The sequence below is a fragment of the Aotus nancymaae genome, unplaced genomic scaffold (assembly GCF_030222135.1).
Source record: "Aotus nancymaae isolate 86718 unplaced genomic scaffold, 86718_ANA_hifiasm-v0.15.2.pri h1tg000083l, whole genome shotgun sequence".
Lineage (NCBI taxonomy): Eukaryota > Metazoa > Chordata > Mammalia > Primates > Aotidae > Aotus > Aotus nancymaae.
Window position 1 is genome coordinate 7,684,641 of NW_026988498.1, and position 21,821 is coordinate 7,706,461.

General features: G+C 46.5%; 1 protein-coding gene across 1 annotated transcript; it reads left to right on the forward strand.

Moving 5' to 3' along the window:
• The first annotated feature begins 207 nt into the window (after nucleotides 1-207).
• Nucleotides 208-18,211, forward strand: ECHDC3 (enoyl-CoA hydratase domain containing 3). The gene is made up of 5 exons (XM_064369078.1): nucleotides 208-554; nucleotides 5,404-5,525; nucleotides 7,525-7,622; nucleotides 13,652-13,852; nucleotides 17,355-18,211. Exons 1-5 carry the CDS (start codon nucleotides 391-393, stop codon nucleotides 17,673-17,675), a joined length of 906 nt encoding a protein of 301 aa, XP_064225148.1. The 5' UTR covers nucleotides 208-390; the 3' UTR covers nucleotides 17,676-18,211.
• The last annotated feature ends 3,610 nt before the right edge of the window (nucleotides 18,212-21,821 follow it).

Consider the following 21,821-nt stretch of genomic DNA (forward strand, 5'->3'; position numbering starts at 1 on the left):
GGCGTCGTAGGGGCGGGGCGTCGTGGGGTGGGCGGGGCGTCGTGGGGGCGGGCGGGGCGTCGTGAGGGTGAGGCGTCGTAGGGGCGGGGCGTCGTGGGGGCGGGCGGGGCGTCGTGAGGGTGAGGCGTCGTAGGGGCGGGGCGCCTGGGGTGGGCGGGGCGTAGTGGGGGCGGGGCGGGCGGGGCATCATGAGGGCGGGGCGTGGTGGGGCGGGGCCTGGCCTGGGGCGTCCCCGCGAAGCCTGGGTCTGTTAGGCTGCTCTGTCCGTGTGTCGGCCACCGTCGAATTCAGTCCCGGCTCACAGCAGCACCCTGGGAGCGCCCAGCGCCTACGGCCGGCTGGGCAGCGCGGTCCTGCGGCGTCCGGCCCCCTCAGGCATTCCTTGATGCCATGGTCGCCGTCTTACGAGCCTTCGGGGCGAAGGGGCCCTTGTGGCTCCGGCGCGGCCCCTGGGCCCAGCTCCCAGCCCGCTTCTGCAGCGAGGACCTGGCCGGGGCGGGGCGGCGGGAGTCAGACCCGCGGCCCACCAGCGCGCGGCAGCTGGACGGGATCAGGTCAGCCCCGGACCGCGCGAGGCTTCTCGAGGGGGGCCGGGCCGGGGCCGGGGCGCCGCCATTGACCCGGGAGGACACGGAGAGTTGGAGCCCCGTTTACGTCCCTGGGCTAGGCAGCGAGACACGCGGGGGGATTGTAGGACCGTCGGCAGGACTGCCCGGGGTCCCGAAGCCCTCAGGACCGCCCGCGGGGTCACCGGGCGTCCAGCCGCTGGGCCTAAGGAGAGGCCTGGAGAGGAGGGCTCTGGGCCCCAGACCTGGCTCCAAGGGGTGCGTGGGCTCCGTCGAGCTGCTCCTTAGCCCTCACCCAGAGGTGCATTACTGGGGGCGGGACAGTAAATAGAACGAAGGACACAGTGTCCTGATCGCTGCCCTTATGGCTACAGGCCCAAAACCCTTAAAAATGTGCTGTTGCGCCAACTGGAAACCGGGCGATGGAGTCATGAATGTGGAGGGCCCTGCCCCATCCCGGCCTGAGGCTGGTGCATGCCTGGCCCGGGCAAGGGTGCAAAGGGAGGCTTGCACAGCATGTTTCAGTTCTAAATCAAGCTGTTAAATAAAACGCCTTCTCCTACCCTGAGACATAAACCTTCCCCAAAAGACCTAGAAGGCCACGTGTGAACTGATAATCCTCACACAACCGAGTGGTTCCCAGCAGGGGTGGAGAGCCGGCCCCAGTTTCAGCGTGTTCCTTTTCTCCCCACCCTCCTCTCACCCTTTCCCTCCTCTGCACCTGTCCTTTCCGCTGCTCTGCAAGGGCCTGGGTGCACAGATCTGCAGACACCCTTCCAGCATGCCCTATCGTCTGTCCCCTCATGCCCTACAGACAGCTGCTCTTGGCTTGGGGTGCCCATGGCATGGGCAGGGAATTCCAGGGAGTCGGTAATGGCCCAGGGTTTGGAAAGGGGATGGTTCCCTTCACTGAGGACCCCTTGCTCATCGTCTGCAGGAGCACAGAAGGCCAGAGCCAGGCCCAGGCGAGGCTTTCTTGCCCATTCTGCTTCTGTAAATCTGGTCACAGCTGATTGGAAGCCTGAGTTCTGGGCATGGTGGCCAGATGACAAAAAGGAGGCCAGTGGAGTTCTCCAGAGTTAAACATGAATCGGCAAGGAAAATGACCGAAACACACTCGCATGAATGCTAGGGGTTGTTTAGTGGGAAAGGAAGCTTCTTAACCTAGCATTTAAGCAGCACCGCAAAGCAGGTGAACTTGAGCAAGAACTTGAGTGACCCGTCACTCTTCAAGCATCCCTTTTCCATGCTCCTCCTCCCAGCAGCGCTGCTGTCATGTACCCAGGGCCTGCTCTGTGCTGGACTCTCTGCATCCATGATCCCTAATTCTTACAATGGCCTGCAAGGTGGACAATTGTATGCCCACTTTAGTGAGGAAGCAAGTTCAGAGAGGTGACAGCCTGTTCAGGGCCACACGGCCAGTAGGTCAGATCACCAGGGTTCAGAGAGGTCCCTCTGCCCCAGAGTGGTGTCTATTCCTTTGCTACTCACCACTTCTGTTGAAAAGAGACGGTGAAAAAACGATGTGATGTCATTCCACCGCAGTGGGTGGAATTGGCTGTGAAAAACAGAAATGCTGTTTTTTGTCTTGAGGTCAACAGATATTGAGGTTCCTCTGGGTGAGAACATGACAGTCCCTTGCCTTAGGGACCTTCTCGTGGTTTACAACAGTGATCTTCAGACAGCTCATGGGGGCATTTATAGGGACCATCTGTTACCTTGACACTTACCACATGCCCTCATTCTTTTTTGAGGTCTTGGTGACCTCATTCTTTTTTTTTTTTTTTGAGACCGAGTCTTGCTCTGTTGCCAGTCTGGAGTGCAGTGGCACAATCTCAGCTCACTGCAACTTCTGCCTCCTGGGTTCAAGTGCTTTCCCTGCCTCAGCCTCCCAGCTAGCTGGGACTACAGGCATGAGCCACCACGCTCGGCTAATTTTTTGTCTTTTAGTTGCGATGGGGTTTTACCATATTGGCCAGGATGATCTCGATCTCCTGACCTTGTGATCCACCTGCCTCGGCCTCCCAAAGTGCTGGGATTACAAGCATGAGCCACTCCGCCCCGGCCTATGACCTCATTCTTAAAGAGGTTCCCTCTTCAGATAGGTGATATTGGTGAAGCTCTCGGTGCGAGGCCTCACATATTTTGAACCAAGATGGCCATTGGGAGGGTTCAGTGATGAGATTGTTTAGAAGGTATTATTCACAGGCTTTGATGCCAGTTGAATTGGGAAGGGACAGAAACTTAGAATGACTTTTTTTCTGATTCGGGCAACTAAATGGCAGTGCTGAGATAAGGAAGAGAGGAAAGGAGCAAGTTGGGAATGGGAGGAGATGCCCAAGGACACTTAGATGGAGAAGTCCAGTAGGCATCGGGATGAACGCATGGACCTGGAGCTCAGCACAGATGCGGCCATTGATGTCAAGGCATCAGTGAACTTGCCTGGAAAGGGTGCAGAGGACAGAACTCAGGATGGCTGGCATTCAAGTGTTAACAGAGGGCTAGTAGCCCACTAAAGAAGTTAAGAAGGACAGGCCAGAGAAGTACAGAACAACCAGGAGAGAAGAAATCTGTTTCCAGAAGGAGGAAGTGATGGAGATGGCTAGTAGATTTGGATCTGGCCATTAGGAGATGATTGGTGGGAAGAGCTTGGCTTGAGCAGGAGGAGCTGAGCCTGGTTACTCTGGGTTGGAGAGTGAACTCTGCTTTGGAGCACTCTCAGTGTGGCTCATGTAGGAGCCATACAGCTAACAGGACACATGAACAGATTCCGCAGCGCATAAGGGCCTCAGGAGCTGGAATCTTTTTATACAATTTTGCCTGAGACCTTAGCATTTCGTTTAAGCAAATGTCACTGATGGGATGGCAGCTTTTTATATTTGCTACAAGCAGCACCCTCATTATTTGATTGCGAGGTTTATAAGCAGTTCTCCCACCACACCCACCAAATAGAAGTTTTGAAGTCTATCAGCAAATCAGCCCAAGCAGTTTTTGTGCTTAGAAGAGAACAATGTTTATAAGAAACAAGATGAATAGCACAGGCACCCGAAGACTGCGGCAACCTTGAAATGGTATTCCAAAGAAAGTGCTTATTATTGAAATAAATTCAGTCATCAAAAGTTGTTTTCCAGAATACCATGACCTAGAATGCTGCTTACAGAGGATCCAAGTTGGCTGTGCCATGGGAGGAATATCAGATTCAAAAAAGAATGAGGAAGGCAGGAAACACGTAGGTGAAAACTGATAGGAAACATATAAAATATATAATAACAATCTGGTGTTAGGCTCTTTGCCCACTTCTTATAACAGCCAAAAATAAGACCTTTCTGGGTACCGGCAGCAAGATGACAATACAGGTTATTTTATTCAGCATGTGGGATGCCTTAAAAGAGCGAGGAAGCCCTTTGGATGCCAGCTTTTTGTGAGAGGTTATGTCGGAAGAGCCCTCTTGCCGTATTGCTTGTACTTTTATTCTTCATGGATCATCCCATTCTCAGACAACACAAATTGTTTTGTAGACGTACAGAATGCCACTATAAAAAAAAAAAAAAAAAGACGAGCCCAGGCACAGTAGCTCACACCTGTAATCCCAGCACTTTAGGAGGCCGAGGCAGGTGGATCACCTGAGGTCAGGAGTTTGAGACCAGCCTGGCAAAACATGGTGAAACCTCAGCTCTACTAAAAATACAAAAATTAACTGGGTGTGATGGTGCACACCTGTAATCTCAGCTACTTGGGAGGCAGAGGCAGGAGAATCACTCGAACCCAGGAGGCGGAGGTTGCATAAGCCTAGATCACGCCACTGCACTCCAGCCTGGGCAACAAGAGTAAAACTTGGTCTCAAAAAAAATAAAAGATGAACTGGGTACAGAAAAATAGAATGAATGAATAAGGCCTAGAATTTGATAGCACAACAGTGTGACTATAGTCAATAATAATTTAATTGTACATTTGAAACTAACTAAAAGAGTATCATTGGGTTGTCAATTTTTCCTTTGTTATCCACAAAGGATAAATGCTTGAGGGGATGGATACCCCATCTTCCATGAAGTGTATTGCACATTGAATGCCTGTATCAAAACATCCCATGTACCCCATAAATATATATACACCTACTATATGTACCCACAAAAATTAAATATAAAAAGTTGGGTCAGGCACGGTGACTAATGCCTGTAATCCCAACACTTTGGGAGACTGAGTCGCGATTACCTGAGGTCAGGAGTTCAAGACCAGTGTAGCCAACATGCAAAATCTCATCTCTACTAAAAATACAAAATTAGCTGGGCATGATGGCGCATGCCTACAGTCCCAGCTCCTGGGGAGGCTAAGGCAGGAGAATGGCTTGAACCCGGGTGATGGAGGTTGCAGTGAGCCGAGTTCTGGGGCGTTATTTTCATTCTGGGCTTCTTTCCTAACCTTTTTCTAAGGAACAATGAAAGAGCTGTGGAAGGTAGCCACCGTTTGTCAGATTTCTCTGGCTCCTGCTGCTGTCCTGCTAAGCTTGCAGCCTCTCTGGGTGGTGTTGATTTTGGAACCTCTGTGCTTTACTCTCTCTGTGGAGGTGGCAGTCGTGTTTCTGACAGCAAACGTGGAGAAAAAGAGAAACAAATCAAGGGAAGAGGGAGGAAACCCAGCCTGTATTTCAGGTCACCTTTTTCTTGTTTTGACTTGGCTGTAACTCCAGAAAGTTGACAGACCCTCTAAATTGGCACTAAGCCCCAATGGTTCTCTTTTCTTGTGTTTAAAAATAGCTCCTAAATTAGACAGGAATCACAGGGGTCCTCACTTGTTTTGACTCGTGCGTGACCTGGTGATTGTAAAATGTTCTTCACAGGAACATTGTCTTGAGCAATCCCAAGAAGAGGAACGCATTGTCACTTGCAATGCTGAAGTCTCTCCGAAGTGACATTCTTCATGACGCTGAGAGCAATGATCTGAAAGTCATTATCATCTCAGGTATGTGTCTGATATCTGTCCTTAGTATTCTGCAGCACCTCGAAGAGCTTTCTTGAGAGTCTTTGGTTAACTGGGGGCATCCCTTCACTTAACTGGAGAATTGTTCTGAAGCTCCTTTACAAGAATATTAATTATGGAAAACACCTGTGAGGTTGCTGCGTTAGTCCTAACACTATTAACTGCAGAATTTATAGCAAAGGTGACTGTTCAGTGAAAATATGTCTTTTCCTTTTTGTCAGATACTAAAACATTTCTGTACTTGGCTAATGCTGGTCTTCCCCTCAAAATCAGAGAATCGATTTCTTCATGGACCTTATAAAATGGTTTTAACCACTAACTCTTTGGGGCATTTGACTGGTTTTTCTGTTCTTACCAAGCTTTCAGACCTGCAGTGTCTTCTTTAATGGTGCTGGAAAGGATGCCATATTCTGCTCATTTGTCTGCTTGTTCCAAAAAGAATTTTTACAGAATTATATCTTTTTGTGATGGTGAGACTGGTATAAATAATGGTAATCCTAGCATTTTAAAGCATGCACAAAAAATATGACGATGATGCTTTGTGATGCTTTGTTTGTTTGGCAAATTAGCCATCAGTGTTTTTAGAGGCTGAAATTCAGAATGTTACCATCTTATCCATGGTTAATCAAAACTGTTCAACTGTTTTATATGGTGAAGAGAAAAGAAATTAGAACCAGTATAGTCCAGCAGCCATGTGGGATGTTTCCTGGATACAGCAAAGGCAGTAACTTCTTTTTTTTTTTTTTTTTTTTTTGACACATAGTCTTGCTCTGTTGCCCAGGCTGGAGTGCAGTTGTATGATTATAGCTCACCGCAGCCTCAAATTTCTGGGCTTAAGTGATCTCCCAGCTCAGTCTCCTGAGTAACTGGGACTATAGATGTGTGCCACTACACTCAGCTAAGTTTTTCTTTTTTGTGGAGATGAGCTCTTGCTCTGTTGCCCAGGCTGGCCTCGAACTCCTAGCCTCAAGCAACACTGCCACTGCTGAGCCTGGCTAACTTTTAAGGTTTTCTTTTTCAGAGACAGAGTCTCACTATAACTTCTTTTTTTTTTGTTTTCACTATAACAACTACACAGTTACCTCACTTGTAAAAAGACAATAATATTGCCTATCAGTCAAGATAACTACAATAACCAGGAATGGTGGCTTATGCCTGTAATCCCAGCACTTTGGGAGGCCAAGGCGGGCGGACCACTTCAGGCCAAGAGTTGGACACCAGCCTGGCCAACATGGCGAAACCCCGTCTCTACTAAAAATACAAAAATTAGACAGGCGTGGTGGCAGGTGCCTGTAATCCCAGCTACTCGGGAGGCTGAGGCACAAGAATTGCTTGAACCTGGGAGGTGGAGGTTGCAGTGAGCCGAGATTGTGCCACTGCTCTCCGGCCTGGGCAACAGAGCAAGACTCTGTCTCAAACAACAACAGCAAAAGGGAAGTATGAGAAAATGTTACCAGCTCATCAGTAGGATGACGTTTCATTGTTGATGACAGCAGTGAGAGCAGCCACATCCTCTGATCCCTCATCTGTAAAATAAAGACCAGAAGGCTTCTGAGATCTCTTCCCACCCTCACCTTCCCAGTTCAGCCACGATGGCTGGCCACCACTTGTAGAGGAAATGACACGGACACTGCCTTCAGCATGGGGGATTTGGATGAGCTTGTGTGACTCAATACACTCAGGCCAGACCAAATCCCCAAATGAAAGCTCTGTATAAAATACCTTCTCCTTATGTAATTATATATTTCCATCATTTTCCATCAAGGACTTTAAGGACACAGATGCCTCACCTTGCATCTTTCATCACAAAATTCTGGCTGGAACTTTTGAAGCAAACTAGAATTACTCTTCTCAAAATTAGGCCATTAACTTGCCCTAAGGGAAAGTTTGCAGAAGTCAGTAGACAAGGAAGGGAACTAACTGCCCAACTCTGGCTGTTTACATCGTTTTCTCTTCTTTTCTCAATTGGAAACATTTGCAGCTGAGGGCCCTGTGTTTTCTTCTGGGCATGATTTAAAGGAACTGACAGAGGAGCAAGGCCGTGATTACCACGCCGAAGTATTTCAGACCTGTGCCGAGGTAAGCCAGGACGACGGTCAACAGTGCAAACTTGCAAATGATCATTATATTAAATGTTGAGTTCGCCTTCTAGCTTATGGGAAAGATTTTATTCATGGGACCCACCACCCAGAGCTACTGGAAACTGTTTGGTCATCAGATCCTTCATCCAAGCAATTACTTGGTTTAGACTTTTTTTTTTTTGGAGGCAGAGTCTCCCTGTGTTGTCCAGGCTGGAGTGCAGTGGTACGATCTTGGCTCACTGCAACCTCCGCCTCCCGGGTTCAGGCAATTTTCCTGCCTCAGCCTCTCCAGTAGCTGGGACTACATGCCTGACTGATTTTTGTATTTTTAGTAGAGACAGGGTTTCACCATGTTGGCCAGGCTGGTCTCAAACCCCTGACCTCAGGTGATCCTCCTGCCTTGCCTCCCAAAGTGCTGGGATTACAGGTGTGAGCCACCGTGCATGGCCTAGTTTAGACTTTAAGAAGTGACCGTAATTTGCTATCGATTTTGTTTTGTACCAAAGAAAGTGGAATATGGGGTGGTACTCATAGTTGCCACGTCTAGCACTGTGGGAGTGTGTCTTGGTGTAGCAGGCTGGAGTAAGAGGAAAAAGGTGAAAATGTATGTGTTTAGAGAGGAAGAACCCAGGATTATGATAGTTGAAATGTTTTAAACTAAAACAACTATTAAATGAGAAAGAACATTCATACATGGAATAACAATTATGGTTTTTAAAATTATTTTCAAACGCTTCTTTCAACCAACCTTTATAATCACCACCTCCAGCTAGGAAAATTAACTTTTTCATTTTTGCTTCTTTTCTGCCTCTGTCACCATATTAAGGAGGAAAAATACCAACAGCCACAGAGGAAGACGAGGTACAAAAAGTTTGAATGATTGATAAATGCATGAAGTCAACCCCTTGAATAACGAAAACTTGAATAGAGAATACAGCTTTAAGTAATAATACATTGTTCATCTAGTGACTATTTATTGAGCACATATTATAATACCTGCAAGGCATTGAGGGAAACAGAAGAAAAAACTGTTTCTGTCAAACTGAAAGTAAAAATTTATTTGGGAAACAACACATATACTAGTTTCATAACCTGCTTCTAAGATAGTTTTACCTAATTTTCTATTCATTTATTGACTTATTCATTCATGTATTTGGTCATTAATGATTTCACAGATATTTAATGTTACCTACTATGCAGACAAGACAGAAGTGAGGAACAGGAAAGTGAATGGGAAGATGATTAAGACATCCCCATTTGTTTTCCTCGGCCTTCCAGAAACCCGTAGAGAGATCAGGTTATAGTTTTCTCACTCTGTGGAAGAACAAACAGGAAAAGCAATTTACATGAAGCTTCACGGGGAAGTGGGAGCAAGTTAGAGCCAAGACCTGGGTCTTTTGTTTCCTACATTAATGATGTTTATGTAACATTCCATTCTTGGGTTCGCCAAGACTTGGTGCTTTAAAAGTTTTTTCTACCAATACCCAGTATATTTGGCTAAAGTTGGAAAGTGTCAAAGAGAACCAGTAAAGCCCTTTATCCTCCCTGAAGATCTGTTTTTATCACTCTGCTCTGGTAACTTCATGAACTGGGATCTAAACAGGGCAGCCAGGGAGCCAGGGCTTCTTCAGAGGATAAAGCCCAGACTTCTTGGAAGCCCCTAACCCTTGGGTGCCTCTGACTCCCTGAAAAAGACTCAGTGCATAAACAGGGCCTAGCCCTAAAGTAGTAAAACAGGACTGAAGGTGTATTGATTTCTTTAAAGCATTTCTAAGAAAATCACATTGTCTTGGATAAAGATGAGCACCATGAACTTGTGCAAGATTTCTATTTCAAAGTGTAATCAACAGGCAGATTGGAACAGAATGAGCTAGATATTTCATTGTTCAGTTCACTCATGAGAAAATTTGATTTTAGAAAGGAAGACAGAGGTATCTGAACTAGCTGAGCATCTAAAAACTGTACCAATTTGTTACAGACCACAAGTACTGCATGATAGTTAATTATGTACAAACCAGGAATAGGGCAAACTGAGAATGAGTAGAATGAGAATGAGAAGAACTTGACTCCGGAAGGGTGAAAATGACCTTCCATGGTGCTCATGTTAAAGACTTCTTCCTGGTCCCTCTACATATATCCTGTTGAAGTTTGGAGATGGAAACTCTAGTTCAGGAGAAGATTCTGCTATTTCCTCTCACAGCCTGTCAATCAAATGACAATGGGACAAGGTTTCTTGCTTTAGGAAATAAAATGAAACCCTTAGTGATGATGTTAAAGGAGGTTAGGGCAGAGTTCAATTTATGTCACATTTTCGAGTCAGCAGATCCAAAACAGTACATAATTCAGGAAGGCCAAATAGGTATAATCAGTTCTTGACTAGCAAGTGTTTGATTATCCTAGCTTGTGGATTATTTAAGTTCCCCTTGTCTTTTCTGAACTTCTCTCTAACTTTATATTTAAAATATCTTGAGACAGGGTCTCACTCTGTCGCCCAGGCAGGGGTGCAGTGGTGCAATCTCGGCTCCCTGCACTCCAGCCTGGGTTCAAGAAATTTTCCTGCCTCAGCCTCTCGCGTAGCTGGGACTACAGGCAGGCATGCGCCACCACATCCAGCTAATTTTTCTTTTCTTTTCTTTTCTTTTTTTTTTTTTTTTTAGTAGAGATGGGGTTTCACCATGTTGGCCATGCTGGTCTCGAACTCCTGACCTCAAATGATCCACCCAGCTCGGCCTCCCAAAATGCGGGGATTACAGGTGTGAGCCACCATGCCCAGCCTAAAATAGTCTTAATCATGAAAGTAATAAGTACTTATAAATGGTTTCGAAAGTCTAGAAAAATAAAAGATTACTGATGTCATACCATAATCATACCACCCGGAGAGAACTATAATTAATATTTTGCTATATTTTCTTTTAGATCATTTTTCCATGTGTCCCTGTTTTTCTAAATAATCATATGTAGATATGATTACAGTATAGAATTATTTGATTATGCACTGAATGCTTACTATATGTCAGGTCATATTTTAAGTACTTTAGATATGTTAATTTGTATAACTGTCATGTTCTATAAGGTTGGTGCTATTATCATGCCCATTATACAGATGTGAAAACTGAGGGGTTAAATGACTTGTCCAGGATTAGGCAGTGAGTGACAGACTGGGCGTCAAACCCTGGCAGCCTGGTTTCAGACCACTGCATAAGCTCCAGACTGCCATGCTGGTGTTTCTCTTGGAAATGTTCATTTTAGTGAGAATACAGCATTCTAGTCGATGGATGTAGTTTAGTTTCCATTGCCATTTATTTATTTTGTATGTTTATAGTATTTATAGTTATTTATTATTATAAAATAATGATTTGGCGAGCATCTTTGGCATAGAGCTTTATACCTATTTCAGATTATCTATTAGAAGTAGAATTCCTAGATCAAAAGTGAATGTATGCATTTTTAGGCTGGCACGGTGGCTCACGTCTGTAATCCCAGCACTTTGGGAGGCCAAGATGGGTGGATCACTTGAGGTCAGGAATGTCAGACCAACCTGGTTAACATGGTGAAACTCTGTCTCTCCTAAAAATACAAAAAAAAATTAGCCGGGTGTGGTGGCACACACTTGTAATCCCAGCTACTTGGGAGACTGAGGCAGGAGAATTGCTTGAAGCCAGGAGGCAGAGGTTGCAGTGAGCTGAGATCATGCCACTGCACTCCAGCTTGGGTGACAGAGCAAGTGTCTGTTTCAAAAAAAATAATAATTATATATGTTTTTAATGCTGAATATATACTGTATTACCTATTTTTCTGCAAAGTTTTATGAAATCCTAGCCATTCACATGATGGTGGACAGGACAGGTAGATTGTTCAACTCTAATCCTAGTCAGTTGGCTTTTCATCAGTAACTTCAGTTCCCTGGGTGGAGCAACCACACTCACAACTGAAAGAAAATATTTTATTTATTTATTTACTTGTGTGTGTGTGTGTGTGTGTGTGTGTGTGTGTGTGTGTGTGTGTATTCCAGATAGTAATCTTTATTATTATTATTAGACTTTAAGTTCCAGGGTACATGTGCAGAACATGCAGGTTTGTTACATAGGTATACACGTGCCTTGGTGGTTTGCTGTATCCATCACCCTGTCATCTACATTAAGTATTTCTCCTAATGTATCCCTCCCCTATCACCCCAGCCCCTGATATCCCTCCCCGAGGCCCCCCACCCTCCAACAAAATCTTTTCTTTGCAGCAAGACTTTAGAAGTTCTTGGGAGTTCTTCGCCTTGTTATTCATTCCAGTTGACTAGTAATGAGTGCTCTCACTAGCTCATCCCCAGCCTTGCCTTAGAACCCCCTAAATCCATGAGCAGTGTTGTGCACAGGTATTTACTTATCTGTGCATTCTTCTTCTTCTTTTTTTTTTTTTAGACATCGTCTTGCTCTGCCACCCAGGCTGGAGTGCAATGGCATTATCTCCTGCAACCTCCACTTCCCAAGTTCAAGCGGTTCTCCTGCCTCAGCCTTCCAAGTAGCTGGGATTACAGGCATGTGCCACCACGCCCAGCTAATTTTTCTTTTTTGTTTTTTTTTTTAAGTAGAGACAGGGTTTCATCATGTTGGCCAGGCTGTCTCAAACTCCTGACCTCAGGTGATCTGCCCACCTGCGTTTTTCTGAGGAGGATGCATTTCCTCCTTTACCCTAGGGAAGATAAATGTCATTAGCATTTATCAGATTCTCAAAAGGAGACCCCTCCCCCCAGAAAAAGTCAAAAAGCCTACTATATGATATGATACCATAGCCTTAAATATATAATTGGTTATTTTAGAAGAAAGCTAACAAATATCAAATGTTTATGGGTATGAAAGATAAGTTTCTTAGACAAAATCTTGAAATCGATGAACGTCATTTTTCTTTGAATACCTGCCTTGGGGAAAGTAACCCAAATTTCATTCCCATCCTCTCTCTCTCTCCCTGCCAAGGTTCAAAGAGCAGCAATTTAGAAATTTAAGTTATGAAAACATAAGCTGCAAAAATAAGTTCTGGAAATTTATCGGTTGGGGGGTCACTTCGGCACATTTTTGTCTCTCCTCTCTGTGCCAGTGGCTCTATTTTAGGAATTTTGTTAATTTTGATGAGAGCAGGGTCCTCCTGGCACCCATTTTAATAGGATTGAGAGAGTCTTCATGGTGGTAATTTGAGAAGTAATTACTAAGAAAACTGCCTTCAAGGCCCTTTTCCACCTTAATTTTTCCAGGAAGCACCAAATACCAGCCTCAGACTTTTAACACTAGAGCCTTGCACAGGCACGGTGAGAACAGAACTGTTTGCGAAGGGTTTGTTTTGTTCCCCAGAGATAAAAATCCACACTGTTCTTCAGCACGTTTGCCAGGAAGGCAGGTGGGGGTCTGTCCCCACTCAAATGCTGGGCTTGGGGCCACAGACCCTGCAGCAGCCCCCCCCAGGCTAACGTCCTTGTTGTAGAAAAGGGCTCTCTGTCCCTGTGGGATTCTTGGAAAGACCAAATTACACAGCCTAGTTCAGAGCAGATATGTAATAGGAGTTAGTGCTTTCTGTGCCTTTTTTTGCCCTTTTTCCATAGAATCTGATGAACTCACACATATGAAAAGTGCTCTGCAAACAGGGGAGTCATATAAAATGATAGGCGTTGGCCAAGCTCAGTGGCTCATGCCTGTAATCCAAGCAATTTGGGAAGCCAGGGCGGGTAGATTACTTGAGGTCAGGAGTTCCAGACCAGCCTAGCTAACATAGTAGAACCTCATCTTTACTAAAAATACAAAAATAAATTTAGCTGGGTGTGGTGGCCCGTGCCTGTAGTCCCAGCTACTCGAGAGGCTGAGGCAGGAGGAACGCTTGAACCCGGGAGGAGGAGGTTGCAGTGAGCCAAGATTTTGCCACTGCACTCCATCAAGGGCAACAGAGTGAGACTGTGTCTAAAAAAAAAAACAAAAAACAAAAAACAAAAAGGCATTAATGTCGTGCCTCCCCCTGGGTGGAAGTGAAGTGGGTGTGTTTGTCCTGCAGGTCATGATGCTCATCCGGAACCACCCTGTCCCTGTCATTGCCATGGTCAACGGCCTGGCCACGGCTGCCGGCTGTCAACTGGTTGCCAGCTGCGACATTGCCGTGGCGAGTGACAAGTCCTCTTTTACCACTCCTGGGGTGAACATCGGGCTCTTCTGTTCCACCCCTGGGGTCGCCTTGGCAAGAGCAGTGCCTAGAAAGGTAATGTCACTCCCCCACCCACCTCTGCCTCCTAGTCTTCTCCGGAGTTCCTCCTCTGATGCGTGTAATGATTAAAGATCCTCTTGTTAAAAGTGCCTTTTATATCAGGACATTCTGCCCAGAGCCTCTAGCTAGATGGGCCGTGATGTTCCCTCTAATGGCAGAGAGGGAAGAGCCGACCACCTGCCTGTTCCTCTGTAGCTTCTGACGCCGGGCGTCAATTTGTGAAATCACTGCATTTCCATCATGCGTACCATCAGTACCACTGGGTAGGTTTGCCAGTTGGTTTTGTTTGTCTTCCTAAAGGCACGTATTTTTGTAATCTTATTTGAAATACAATTGAGACTCAGTTTTGTTGCACTGAATGGTTGCCCGTGAGATAGAATAGCATGCTGACAAAATGCCAGTATCAAGAGCCTGGGATAGTAGCGTCGCTGGCTCACTCTTTGTCAACAATCTGTCTTGTTCCAGAACGGATTGAGAGTAGGTGATTTTTGGAGTGTGTTGGGCTTACAATAGTTGCATTTCAGGAACATGAATCTCCTATGCGTGGTTTGTTGAATCTGCCCAAGAAGAGTCGTGTTGCAAAGTGGTTTTGCTAACTACAGTGAAGTCTGTTTCTGTCACAAAGCTTTCTTCCTTCCTATAACAGCATAAAATAATATTTACTAAACCTCCCTTACGTGTAAACCAACTGGTCTTGTTGCAGAAAAAGTGCATCCTTGTTCTCAGTTGGAAATCTGTAAAGAAGGGGGCAGAGTCTTAGACCACACCAAGTAGCGAAATTGCTTTCTAAAGTATGTTATCTATTTTAGTATCAACTCTGAAAATTAGCAGTTGCTCACATGCCTAAGACAAGAGAAATAAGAGCCAAGGGAAATCCAGTAGCAGGACCAAGAAGCTTGGGGCAGTATTCCCTTCTTTTGCAGTGCCTCTTTGTTGGTTTTTGCAGAAATGTGTGTTTGTGGGGAAATCCTGAAGACAGATACCTGTGAACACACACACTTTGGACAATGGGCTGGGAGGGGACTCTGCACTGCAGTAGGTGACAGCTGGCCAAAGTGTCTTCAGACTAAGGGGATGTTTTCGACTCTGTCAAGATAGACATTTACCTTAAACTCATTCAGTAAATATTTCTCTTTTTTTTCTTTTTGAGACAGAGCCTTGCTCTGTCACCCAGGCTGGAGTATAGTGGGGCAATCTCGGCTCACTTCAACGTTCAGGCAGTTCTCCTGCCTCAGCCTTTATAGTAGCTGGGATTACAGGCGTGTGCCACCACGCCTGGCTAATTTTGTATTTTTAGTAGAGACGAGGTTTCACTATGTTGGCCAGGCTGGTCTCAAACTCTTGACTTTAAGTGATCCACCTGCCTCGGCCTCCCAAAGTGCTGGGATTACAGGCGTGAACCACCACACCCGGCCCATTCAGTAAATATTTCTTAAGACTCTACTTTGTGTATTACAAATTGATTGTCTGAGTTTATTCATAAACTATCTTATAATTGCAAATCAAATCACAAGGCCTTTGTCATAAAAGACACCTGTGCTGACAGCTGCTTGTCCTCTTTAACACCTGACATGCTGGAATATTCTACAGTAAGCATTTGAAACCTTGAAGTCAGCCCTACTGTCAGGGTAAGAACCCATTCTCTCTTAAACTTTTGAAATCAAGGCTTATTAGATTTGATTCCTAGAAACTTAATGCTAGACCATATTTATCAAGTTTTAAATTGATAAAAATTAATATTTCTGAGAAGAGGGGGAAATATGGCAAAAACAGGCCTTAGGTTCCAAGGAAGCCCATTCCTCAGAAACCCTGTTTCATATTCACCCAGTTAGATGAACCAAAGTAGCTTTTACCTCCCAAGGACGGACCTTCTCAGAAAATGGGGCAAAAAATCTCCAACTGGCCCTACTAAGGTTCCTGGTCTCTGTTCTCATGTTCTGGCCCCCAGAAGGCCTCTGAATCACTCGACTGGAGACTCCCCAGTTTTTTCTAATCAGCTGTCTGAAAGCAGTTCGGAGTTGTGTCAACAAGTCCTTGCTTGCTGGGCTCATTAATGCTGGGCTACTTGAAGCCATGAATCAGGAACATGGCTTGGGGTCAACACTGAAAAGCAGAAATCACAGTACTGATAAAGGGAATTTTGTAGGAGGAAAAGTCTTTTGTAACTTCAGGCCTTTGCTAGGTTTCTGGATTTGCAGATCTAATTGTGTGGGCCTGCTTTAGGAGAAAACACTGGATTCGTAACAATTGAATAAACCTGACCCAAACCACCTGCCCATTGTCTTTGCCGATTGCGCGCATGTGAACCCATCCAAGGACATCCAGGCACAGGCCCATCGAGTATTTTGGGGCAGTGCGTGCGTGTCCCTCCTGCATCCACAGGGAAGCTAGCAGGTACTTTGCAAACTGGCCTGAACAGGAAGTTGGCGCCTGTCTTATGCTGGCTAAGATGACATGTGTGGGTCACCAGTGCCCTCTACTGGCCACCACAGGGACCTGCTTGGCTGTGCTGGAGACTGGGGCAGAAATGATGGAATCAAGCCCGCGTGTTCAATCCAGACTGAGCCTGGGCAGGAATAATGTTCCTCATTTGTAAAGAGTTTCTCTCCTTGGGCATGATTTAAATAATGCATCTTCCCTGCACCCTATAAAACACCCTGCCTGGTGCAGCTGTTCTGTTTCCAGGCAGAGCTGGCCTTGCTCAGACCCAGAGCCAATGCCTCAAGCAGCCGGCCTCACTGGAGAGCACGTGGGAAATGAGAAGCTCTTCCTCCCAGAGCAGTCATTTTCCTAAAGCAGGCAGACTCTGATTTCCTAATCAGCTAATGAGAACAGTGGGATTTCCAAGCTGGAAAGATGGTTAAAGCCTGCTGCTCAAACTGGTGCAGATGTTAAAGAGGGAGGAAGCTGGATCCCCACCCCCACCCCGCTCTTCGCCAGCCTTGGAACCTCAGGGGTGGGTTGTAGGAGGGGAGACAGCATCCTCTCCTTGCCACATCTTGCCGATTGGTGAGTTAAAACCATGCTGGGCTCTACATCTGGTCCCTGAAGGCATTGTCTGTAAATCCCTGCTTCTCTGGGAGACTGGGGGCTGCCCTTTGAATCAGGTCAAAGTGGCGCCCATGAGTGCTTCTTGTGGGAAGCGCCCCGGTGGGTGTGTGTTCTGAGAGGTGCTGGAAGCGTGTCTGTGGGGCACCCGTCTGATTTGGCTGCCATCCTGTGCTTGGCTCTCAAAAGAGGTAGACAAAATCCCCAGCTGTGGCAGGGCTCAGTGACCAGATCTGTGCAGGGGCAAGAGAACATGGGATAGTCACTGCTCCCCAGGGCTGGTGTGGTTTCTTCACTCTTGGAAAGACCCTGTCTCCTCCCTGGCAGGAGTTGGGGCTGGCGGATGACGTGGTATTTGAGGAAGCAGGTCATTGGGCTGAGGCAGGACTCAGGTGGCAGGGGCGGGTCACAGGGGAGCACCTCAGTGACCTCCCATGTCTCCCCATAGGTGGCCTTGGAGATGCTCTTTACCGGGGAGCCCATTTCTGCCCAGGAGGCCCTGCTGCACGGGCTGCTTAGCAAAGTGGTGCCTGAGGCGCAGCTGCAGGAGGAGACCATGCGGATCGCAAGGAAGATCGCGTCACTGAGCCGCCCGGTGGTGTCCCTAGGCAAAGCCACCTTCTACAAGCAGCTGCCCCAGGACCTGGAGATGGCTTACTACCTTACCTCCCAGGCCATGGTGGACAACCTGGCCCTGCGAGACGGGCAGGAGGGCATCACGGCCTTCCTCCAGAAGAGAAAACCCGTCTGGTCACACGAGCCAGCGTGAGTGGAGGCGGAGGACTGAGGCCCACGGGCAGCGCCCAGGAGCCCACCCTCCCCTCTGACTCACCCAACCCCACTGCTGCCTCTCAGCTTCAGCAGGCGGCAGACGAGCTGCTTTTGTGACTCCATATTGATGTCACAGCATTTGGCCTACATGAAAAGCCACGATTTCATGGGGAAAGGACAAAATGGAGAGTGACGGAGGTGCTGACCTCAGTGCAAGGCTGGTGAGCCCTGCAGCGGGCAAGCTATGGTTGGAAGCCAGCATTTGGGGTGCTCCTTACAGCATCTTAAGCAAGTGACCCACCCCCGACATAGCGGAAGGTGACAACTCATGGAGGCAGGAAAGGACGCCATCCTGACCCTTATCAGAAACTTCCTCCTAGGCAGAATCAATCCTGGCTGCTCCGGAGAGGCGATGCATTTCAAATCTCCATGAGATATTCTCCACGCAAAAAAATCTTGATTCTGCAGAGACATAGTCATGCCTATGGCTTTGAATAATCTTACGTGATTTAAATAAATTAAATCTTATAGAGACTGGTGTGTTTTATTTTCCCAGCCATGCTGCAAGCTGTCTGAGAAAAGAAAAATCACTGAACTCTGTCTGCCCACGCCGATGGACATAGAGTAGGTGCCTCCTATTTCTATGACAAATGTCCTGGTTATCCAAGTTGCTGTGAAACTGGAACTCCAGGCTCAACCTGCAGATGAAAACACTGGGGAGACGTAGCGGGAGGCAGTGCACACATCCCACGCGTTAAGAACACCTCCTCCCGGCCAGGCATGGCAGCTCACCCTGGGCGGATATGAGGCTAGCCTGGGGTCAGGAAGCCTGAAGAAATGGCTGTCCTACCCCACGACAGTTTCCCAAGACAAATGAATGGCTCCAGCACTGAACCCCTTGCTACAGAACATTGCCACTGTGCAAGGGAAGGGACGCCAGCTTTGTTTATCCACAGACCACCAGTCGAGTTTTTACTGCTAAGTCATAAACACCAGGCTGAAGTTTCTAGATGAGGGCGTGACGCGCTGGCTGTCGTGGGCAGCTCAAGAATCCTGCAGGTCCGTGGGGCTGCCTGCTGTCCATTCCCCTTCGAGGGCCTGCTATGGAAGTCACTACCTTGTGGTTGCCAGCTCACCATGAGGAGGGCCTTGGAGAAAGTAACAAACCCTTCTCACACACTTGACAAATGAAAGTAACAAACCCTTCTCACTTCTTGACAAATGAAAATCAAAAGTGGACTTTCCTGTTTCCTCATTAGTGCTATGCCCTCAAACCATGAACTCCCCCAGCCTCCAGGCTGGCTTCCAGGCCCTGAGCTGATGTGCACTCAGGGACTGCTATAAATTTTAATAGCTGCATGCTGGGTGTGGTGGCTCACGTCTGTAACCCTAGCACTTTGGGTGGCCAAGGTGGGTGGATCACCTGAGGTCAGGAGTTCAAGACCAGCCTGGCCATCATGGTGAAAACCCATCAAAAAAAAAAAAATTTAATGGCTGCCTGTGCAGAAAGTAATCCAGAAAGAAAATCTGCTCCCCACCCTGCAGTGTCATATAATTTATCCCCAGGCAAATATAAATGCTGGGTTTATTTGTATCTCTGCTTCCTTCCACCAGGATAGTGAATACGGATTTTCTGATAACCACACATGAAAATTGCTTTTGGAAAGCCTAGAATGTTCGTCTTTCCCTCTGCACTGTTTACTTATTGGGGTAGCTGAATTGAGCCCTGCCCAGCAGGTCACACCCCATCAGGTTCAGGGGCTATGCAGTGAAGTGGGTATTTGTTTCTGTCCTCCTGGCTGAGAGATCTTTGGAGAGCTGGCGTGACCCTGGAAAACAAACAAATGAAGTGAATGAAAGAACACCAGCTCCCCGACTAATTCTACACCAGAGGCTTTAGGTCAGTTACCACACAAAAGCACATGGTGATTTAGTGAGCCTAAAACTGCCAGGCAGCCCTATGAAGTAGGTGGTCATCATCTTTTTTTTTTTTTGAGACAGAGTTTCGCTCTTGTTACCCAGGCTGGAGTGCAATGGCGCGATCTCGGCTCACCGCAACCTCCGCCTCCTGGGTTCAGGCAATTCTCCTGCCTCAGCCTCCTGAGTAGCTGGGATTACAGGCACGTGCCACCATGCCCAGCTAATTTTTTGTATTTTTAGTAGAGATGAGGTTTCACCATGTTGACCGGGATGGTCTTGATCTCTTGACCTCGTGATCCACCCACCTCGGCCTCCCAAAGTGCTGGGATTACAGGCGTGAGCCACCGCGCCCGGTCCCTTTTTTAAATTTTTTAAAGAGATAGGGTTTTGCTCTGTCACCCAAGCTGGAGTGCAGTGTCATGACCATAGCTCACTGAGACCTCAACCTCCTGGGCTTAAGCGATCCTCCCACTTCAACCTCCCAAGTAGCTGGGACTACAGGTGCATGCCACCACACCTGGCTAATTTTTTATTTTTAGTAGACAAGGTCTCACTATGTTTCCCAGGCTGGTCTCAAACTCAAGTTCAAGTGATCCTCCTGCCTCAGCCTCCCACGGTGCTGGGATTACAGGTGTGAGCCACTGCGCCCACCCTAGAATCAATTTGTTGATGTCCACTAGTAACTTGCTGGGATTTTCATAGGAATTGCACTGAATCTATAGACCAAGTTACCAGCCCAAGGAGGTGAGTCTGTGTCCAGATTTCTATGACAAAAAATGTTAGAAAGGTTGAAAAAAAATAGTACAACTGTCAGCCATAGCCACCATTTAGATTCAATTAACATTTAACATTTTTCCATATTTGCTTTTGTGTGTGTGTGTGTGTGTGTGTGTGTGTGTGTGTGTGTGTATAAATAGTTTTTGGCTAAACAATTCAAAAATAAGTTGTTGAAGTCATAATGCCTTAGTCCTAAATACTTTAGTATATATCTTCTAAAACATAAGGATGTTCTCTCACATAGCTATAATACTCTGTCTCAACCAAGAAAACTTAAAATAGCTCCTTAATATTAATTATCTAGTCCATGTTCAGATTTCCCCATTTGTTCCTGAAATAGTTTTTGAACCAAGATTCAATCAAGTTTCACACATTGCATTTGGTTGTTAGGTGCCTTTTAAAAAATATTTTAGTGTTAAAAAATTCAGAACAGTCCAGTGCACTTTTTTAATGACATTGGCTATTTAAAGTGACCAGGCAGTTGTCTTGTAAATGTGTAAGTTTTGGATTTGCCTATTTGTCATAGTAACACTTAACTATTTTCCCTATGTATTTTTTTCAGAAGTAAACCTTGATTAGTTTATGCCAAATTCGGTAATTCTATTCCCTTTTCCAGTAGCTAGATTAAGAATGAGCACATGATATAATCCCAGAAAGATGACTGGAAGGCTTCTTGAAAAAAAAATACTTGCGGCCTGGGCAACATGGCAAAACCCCATCTCACCAAAAATATGGAAAAAAAAAAATTAGCTGGGCATGGTGGTGCACATCTGTGGTCCCTGCTACTTGGGAGGCTGAGGAGGGAGGATCACTTGAGTCCAGGAGGTGAAGGCTACAGTGAGCAGAGATTGTACCACTGCACTCCAGCCTGGGTGACAGAGCAAGACCCCATCTCAAAAAAAAAGAAGAAAATCATTCAAGGAAGTTCAATTCATTATCTATTACTGTGTAACCATATTGCCACAAACTTAACGCCTTAAAATAACACCAGTTTTTGAATCTTACAATTTCTGGGGGTGAGGAGTCCAGGGACAGTTTAGCTGGGTCCTCTGCTTCAGGGTCTCCCAAAGATGGAATCCCAGGGTCAACCAGCACTGCAGTCTCATCGGAGGCTTGACTGGGGAAGGGTTCACTTCCAGTCTTGAATGGCTGTGGGCTGCAGTTACTTGCAGGCTGCCAGACTGAGGACCTCAGTGTCACCCTGGCTGCTGAGCAGAAGCCACACCCAGCTCCCTGACATGTGGCTCTCTCCATGTGGCAGCTGACAGCATGGAAGCCACTTCACCAAAGCCAGCAAGGGAGAGAGAGTCTCCTGGTGACCTGGATGTTACAGTTGTATGTAACATGAGCACATGTGTGTCATCACAGCAAGTCCATCACTTTTGCCATATGCCATTGGTGAGAAGCAAGAACCAGGTTCCACATCACACAAGGGATGACCCCAAGA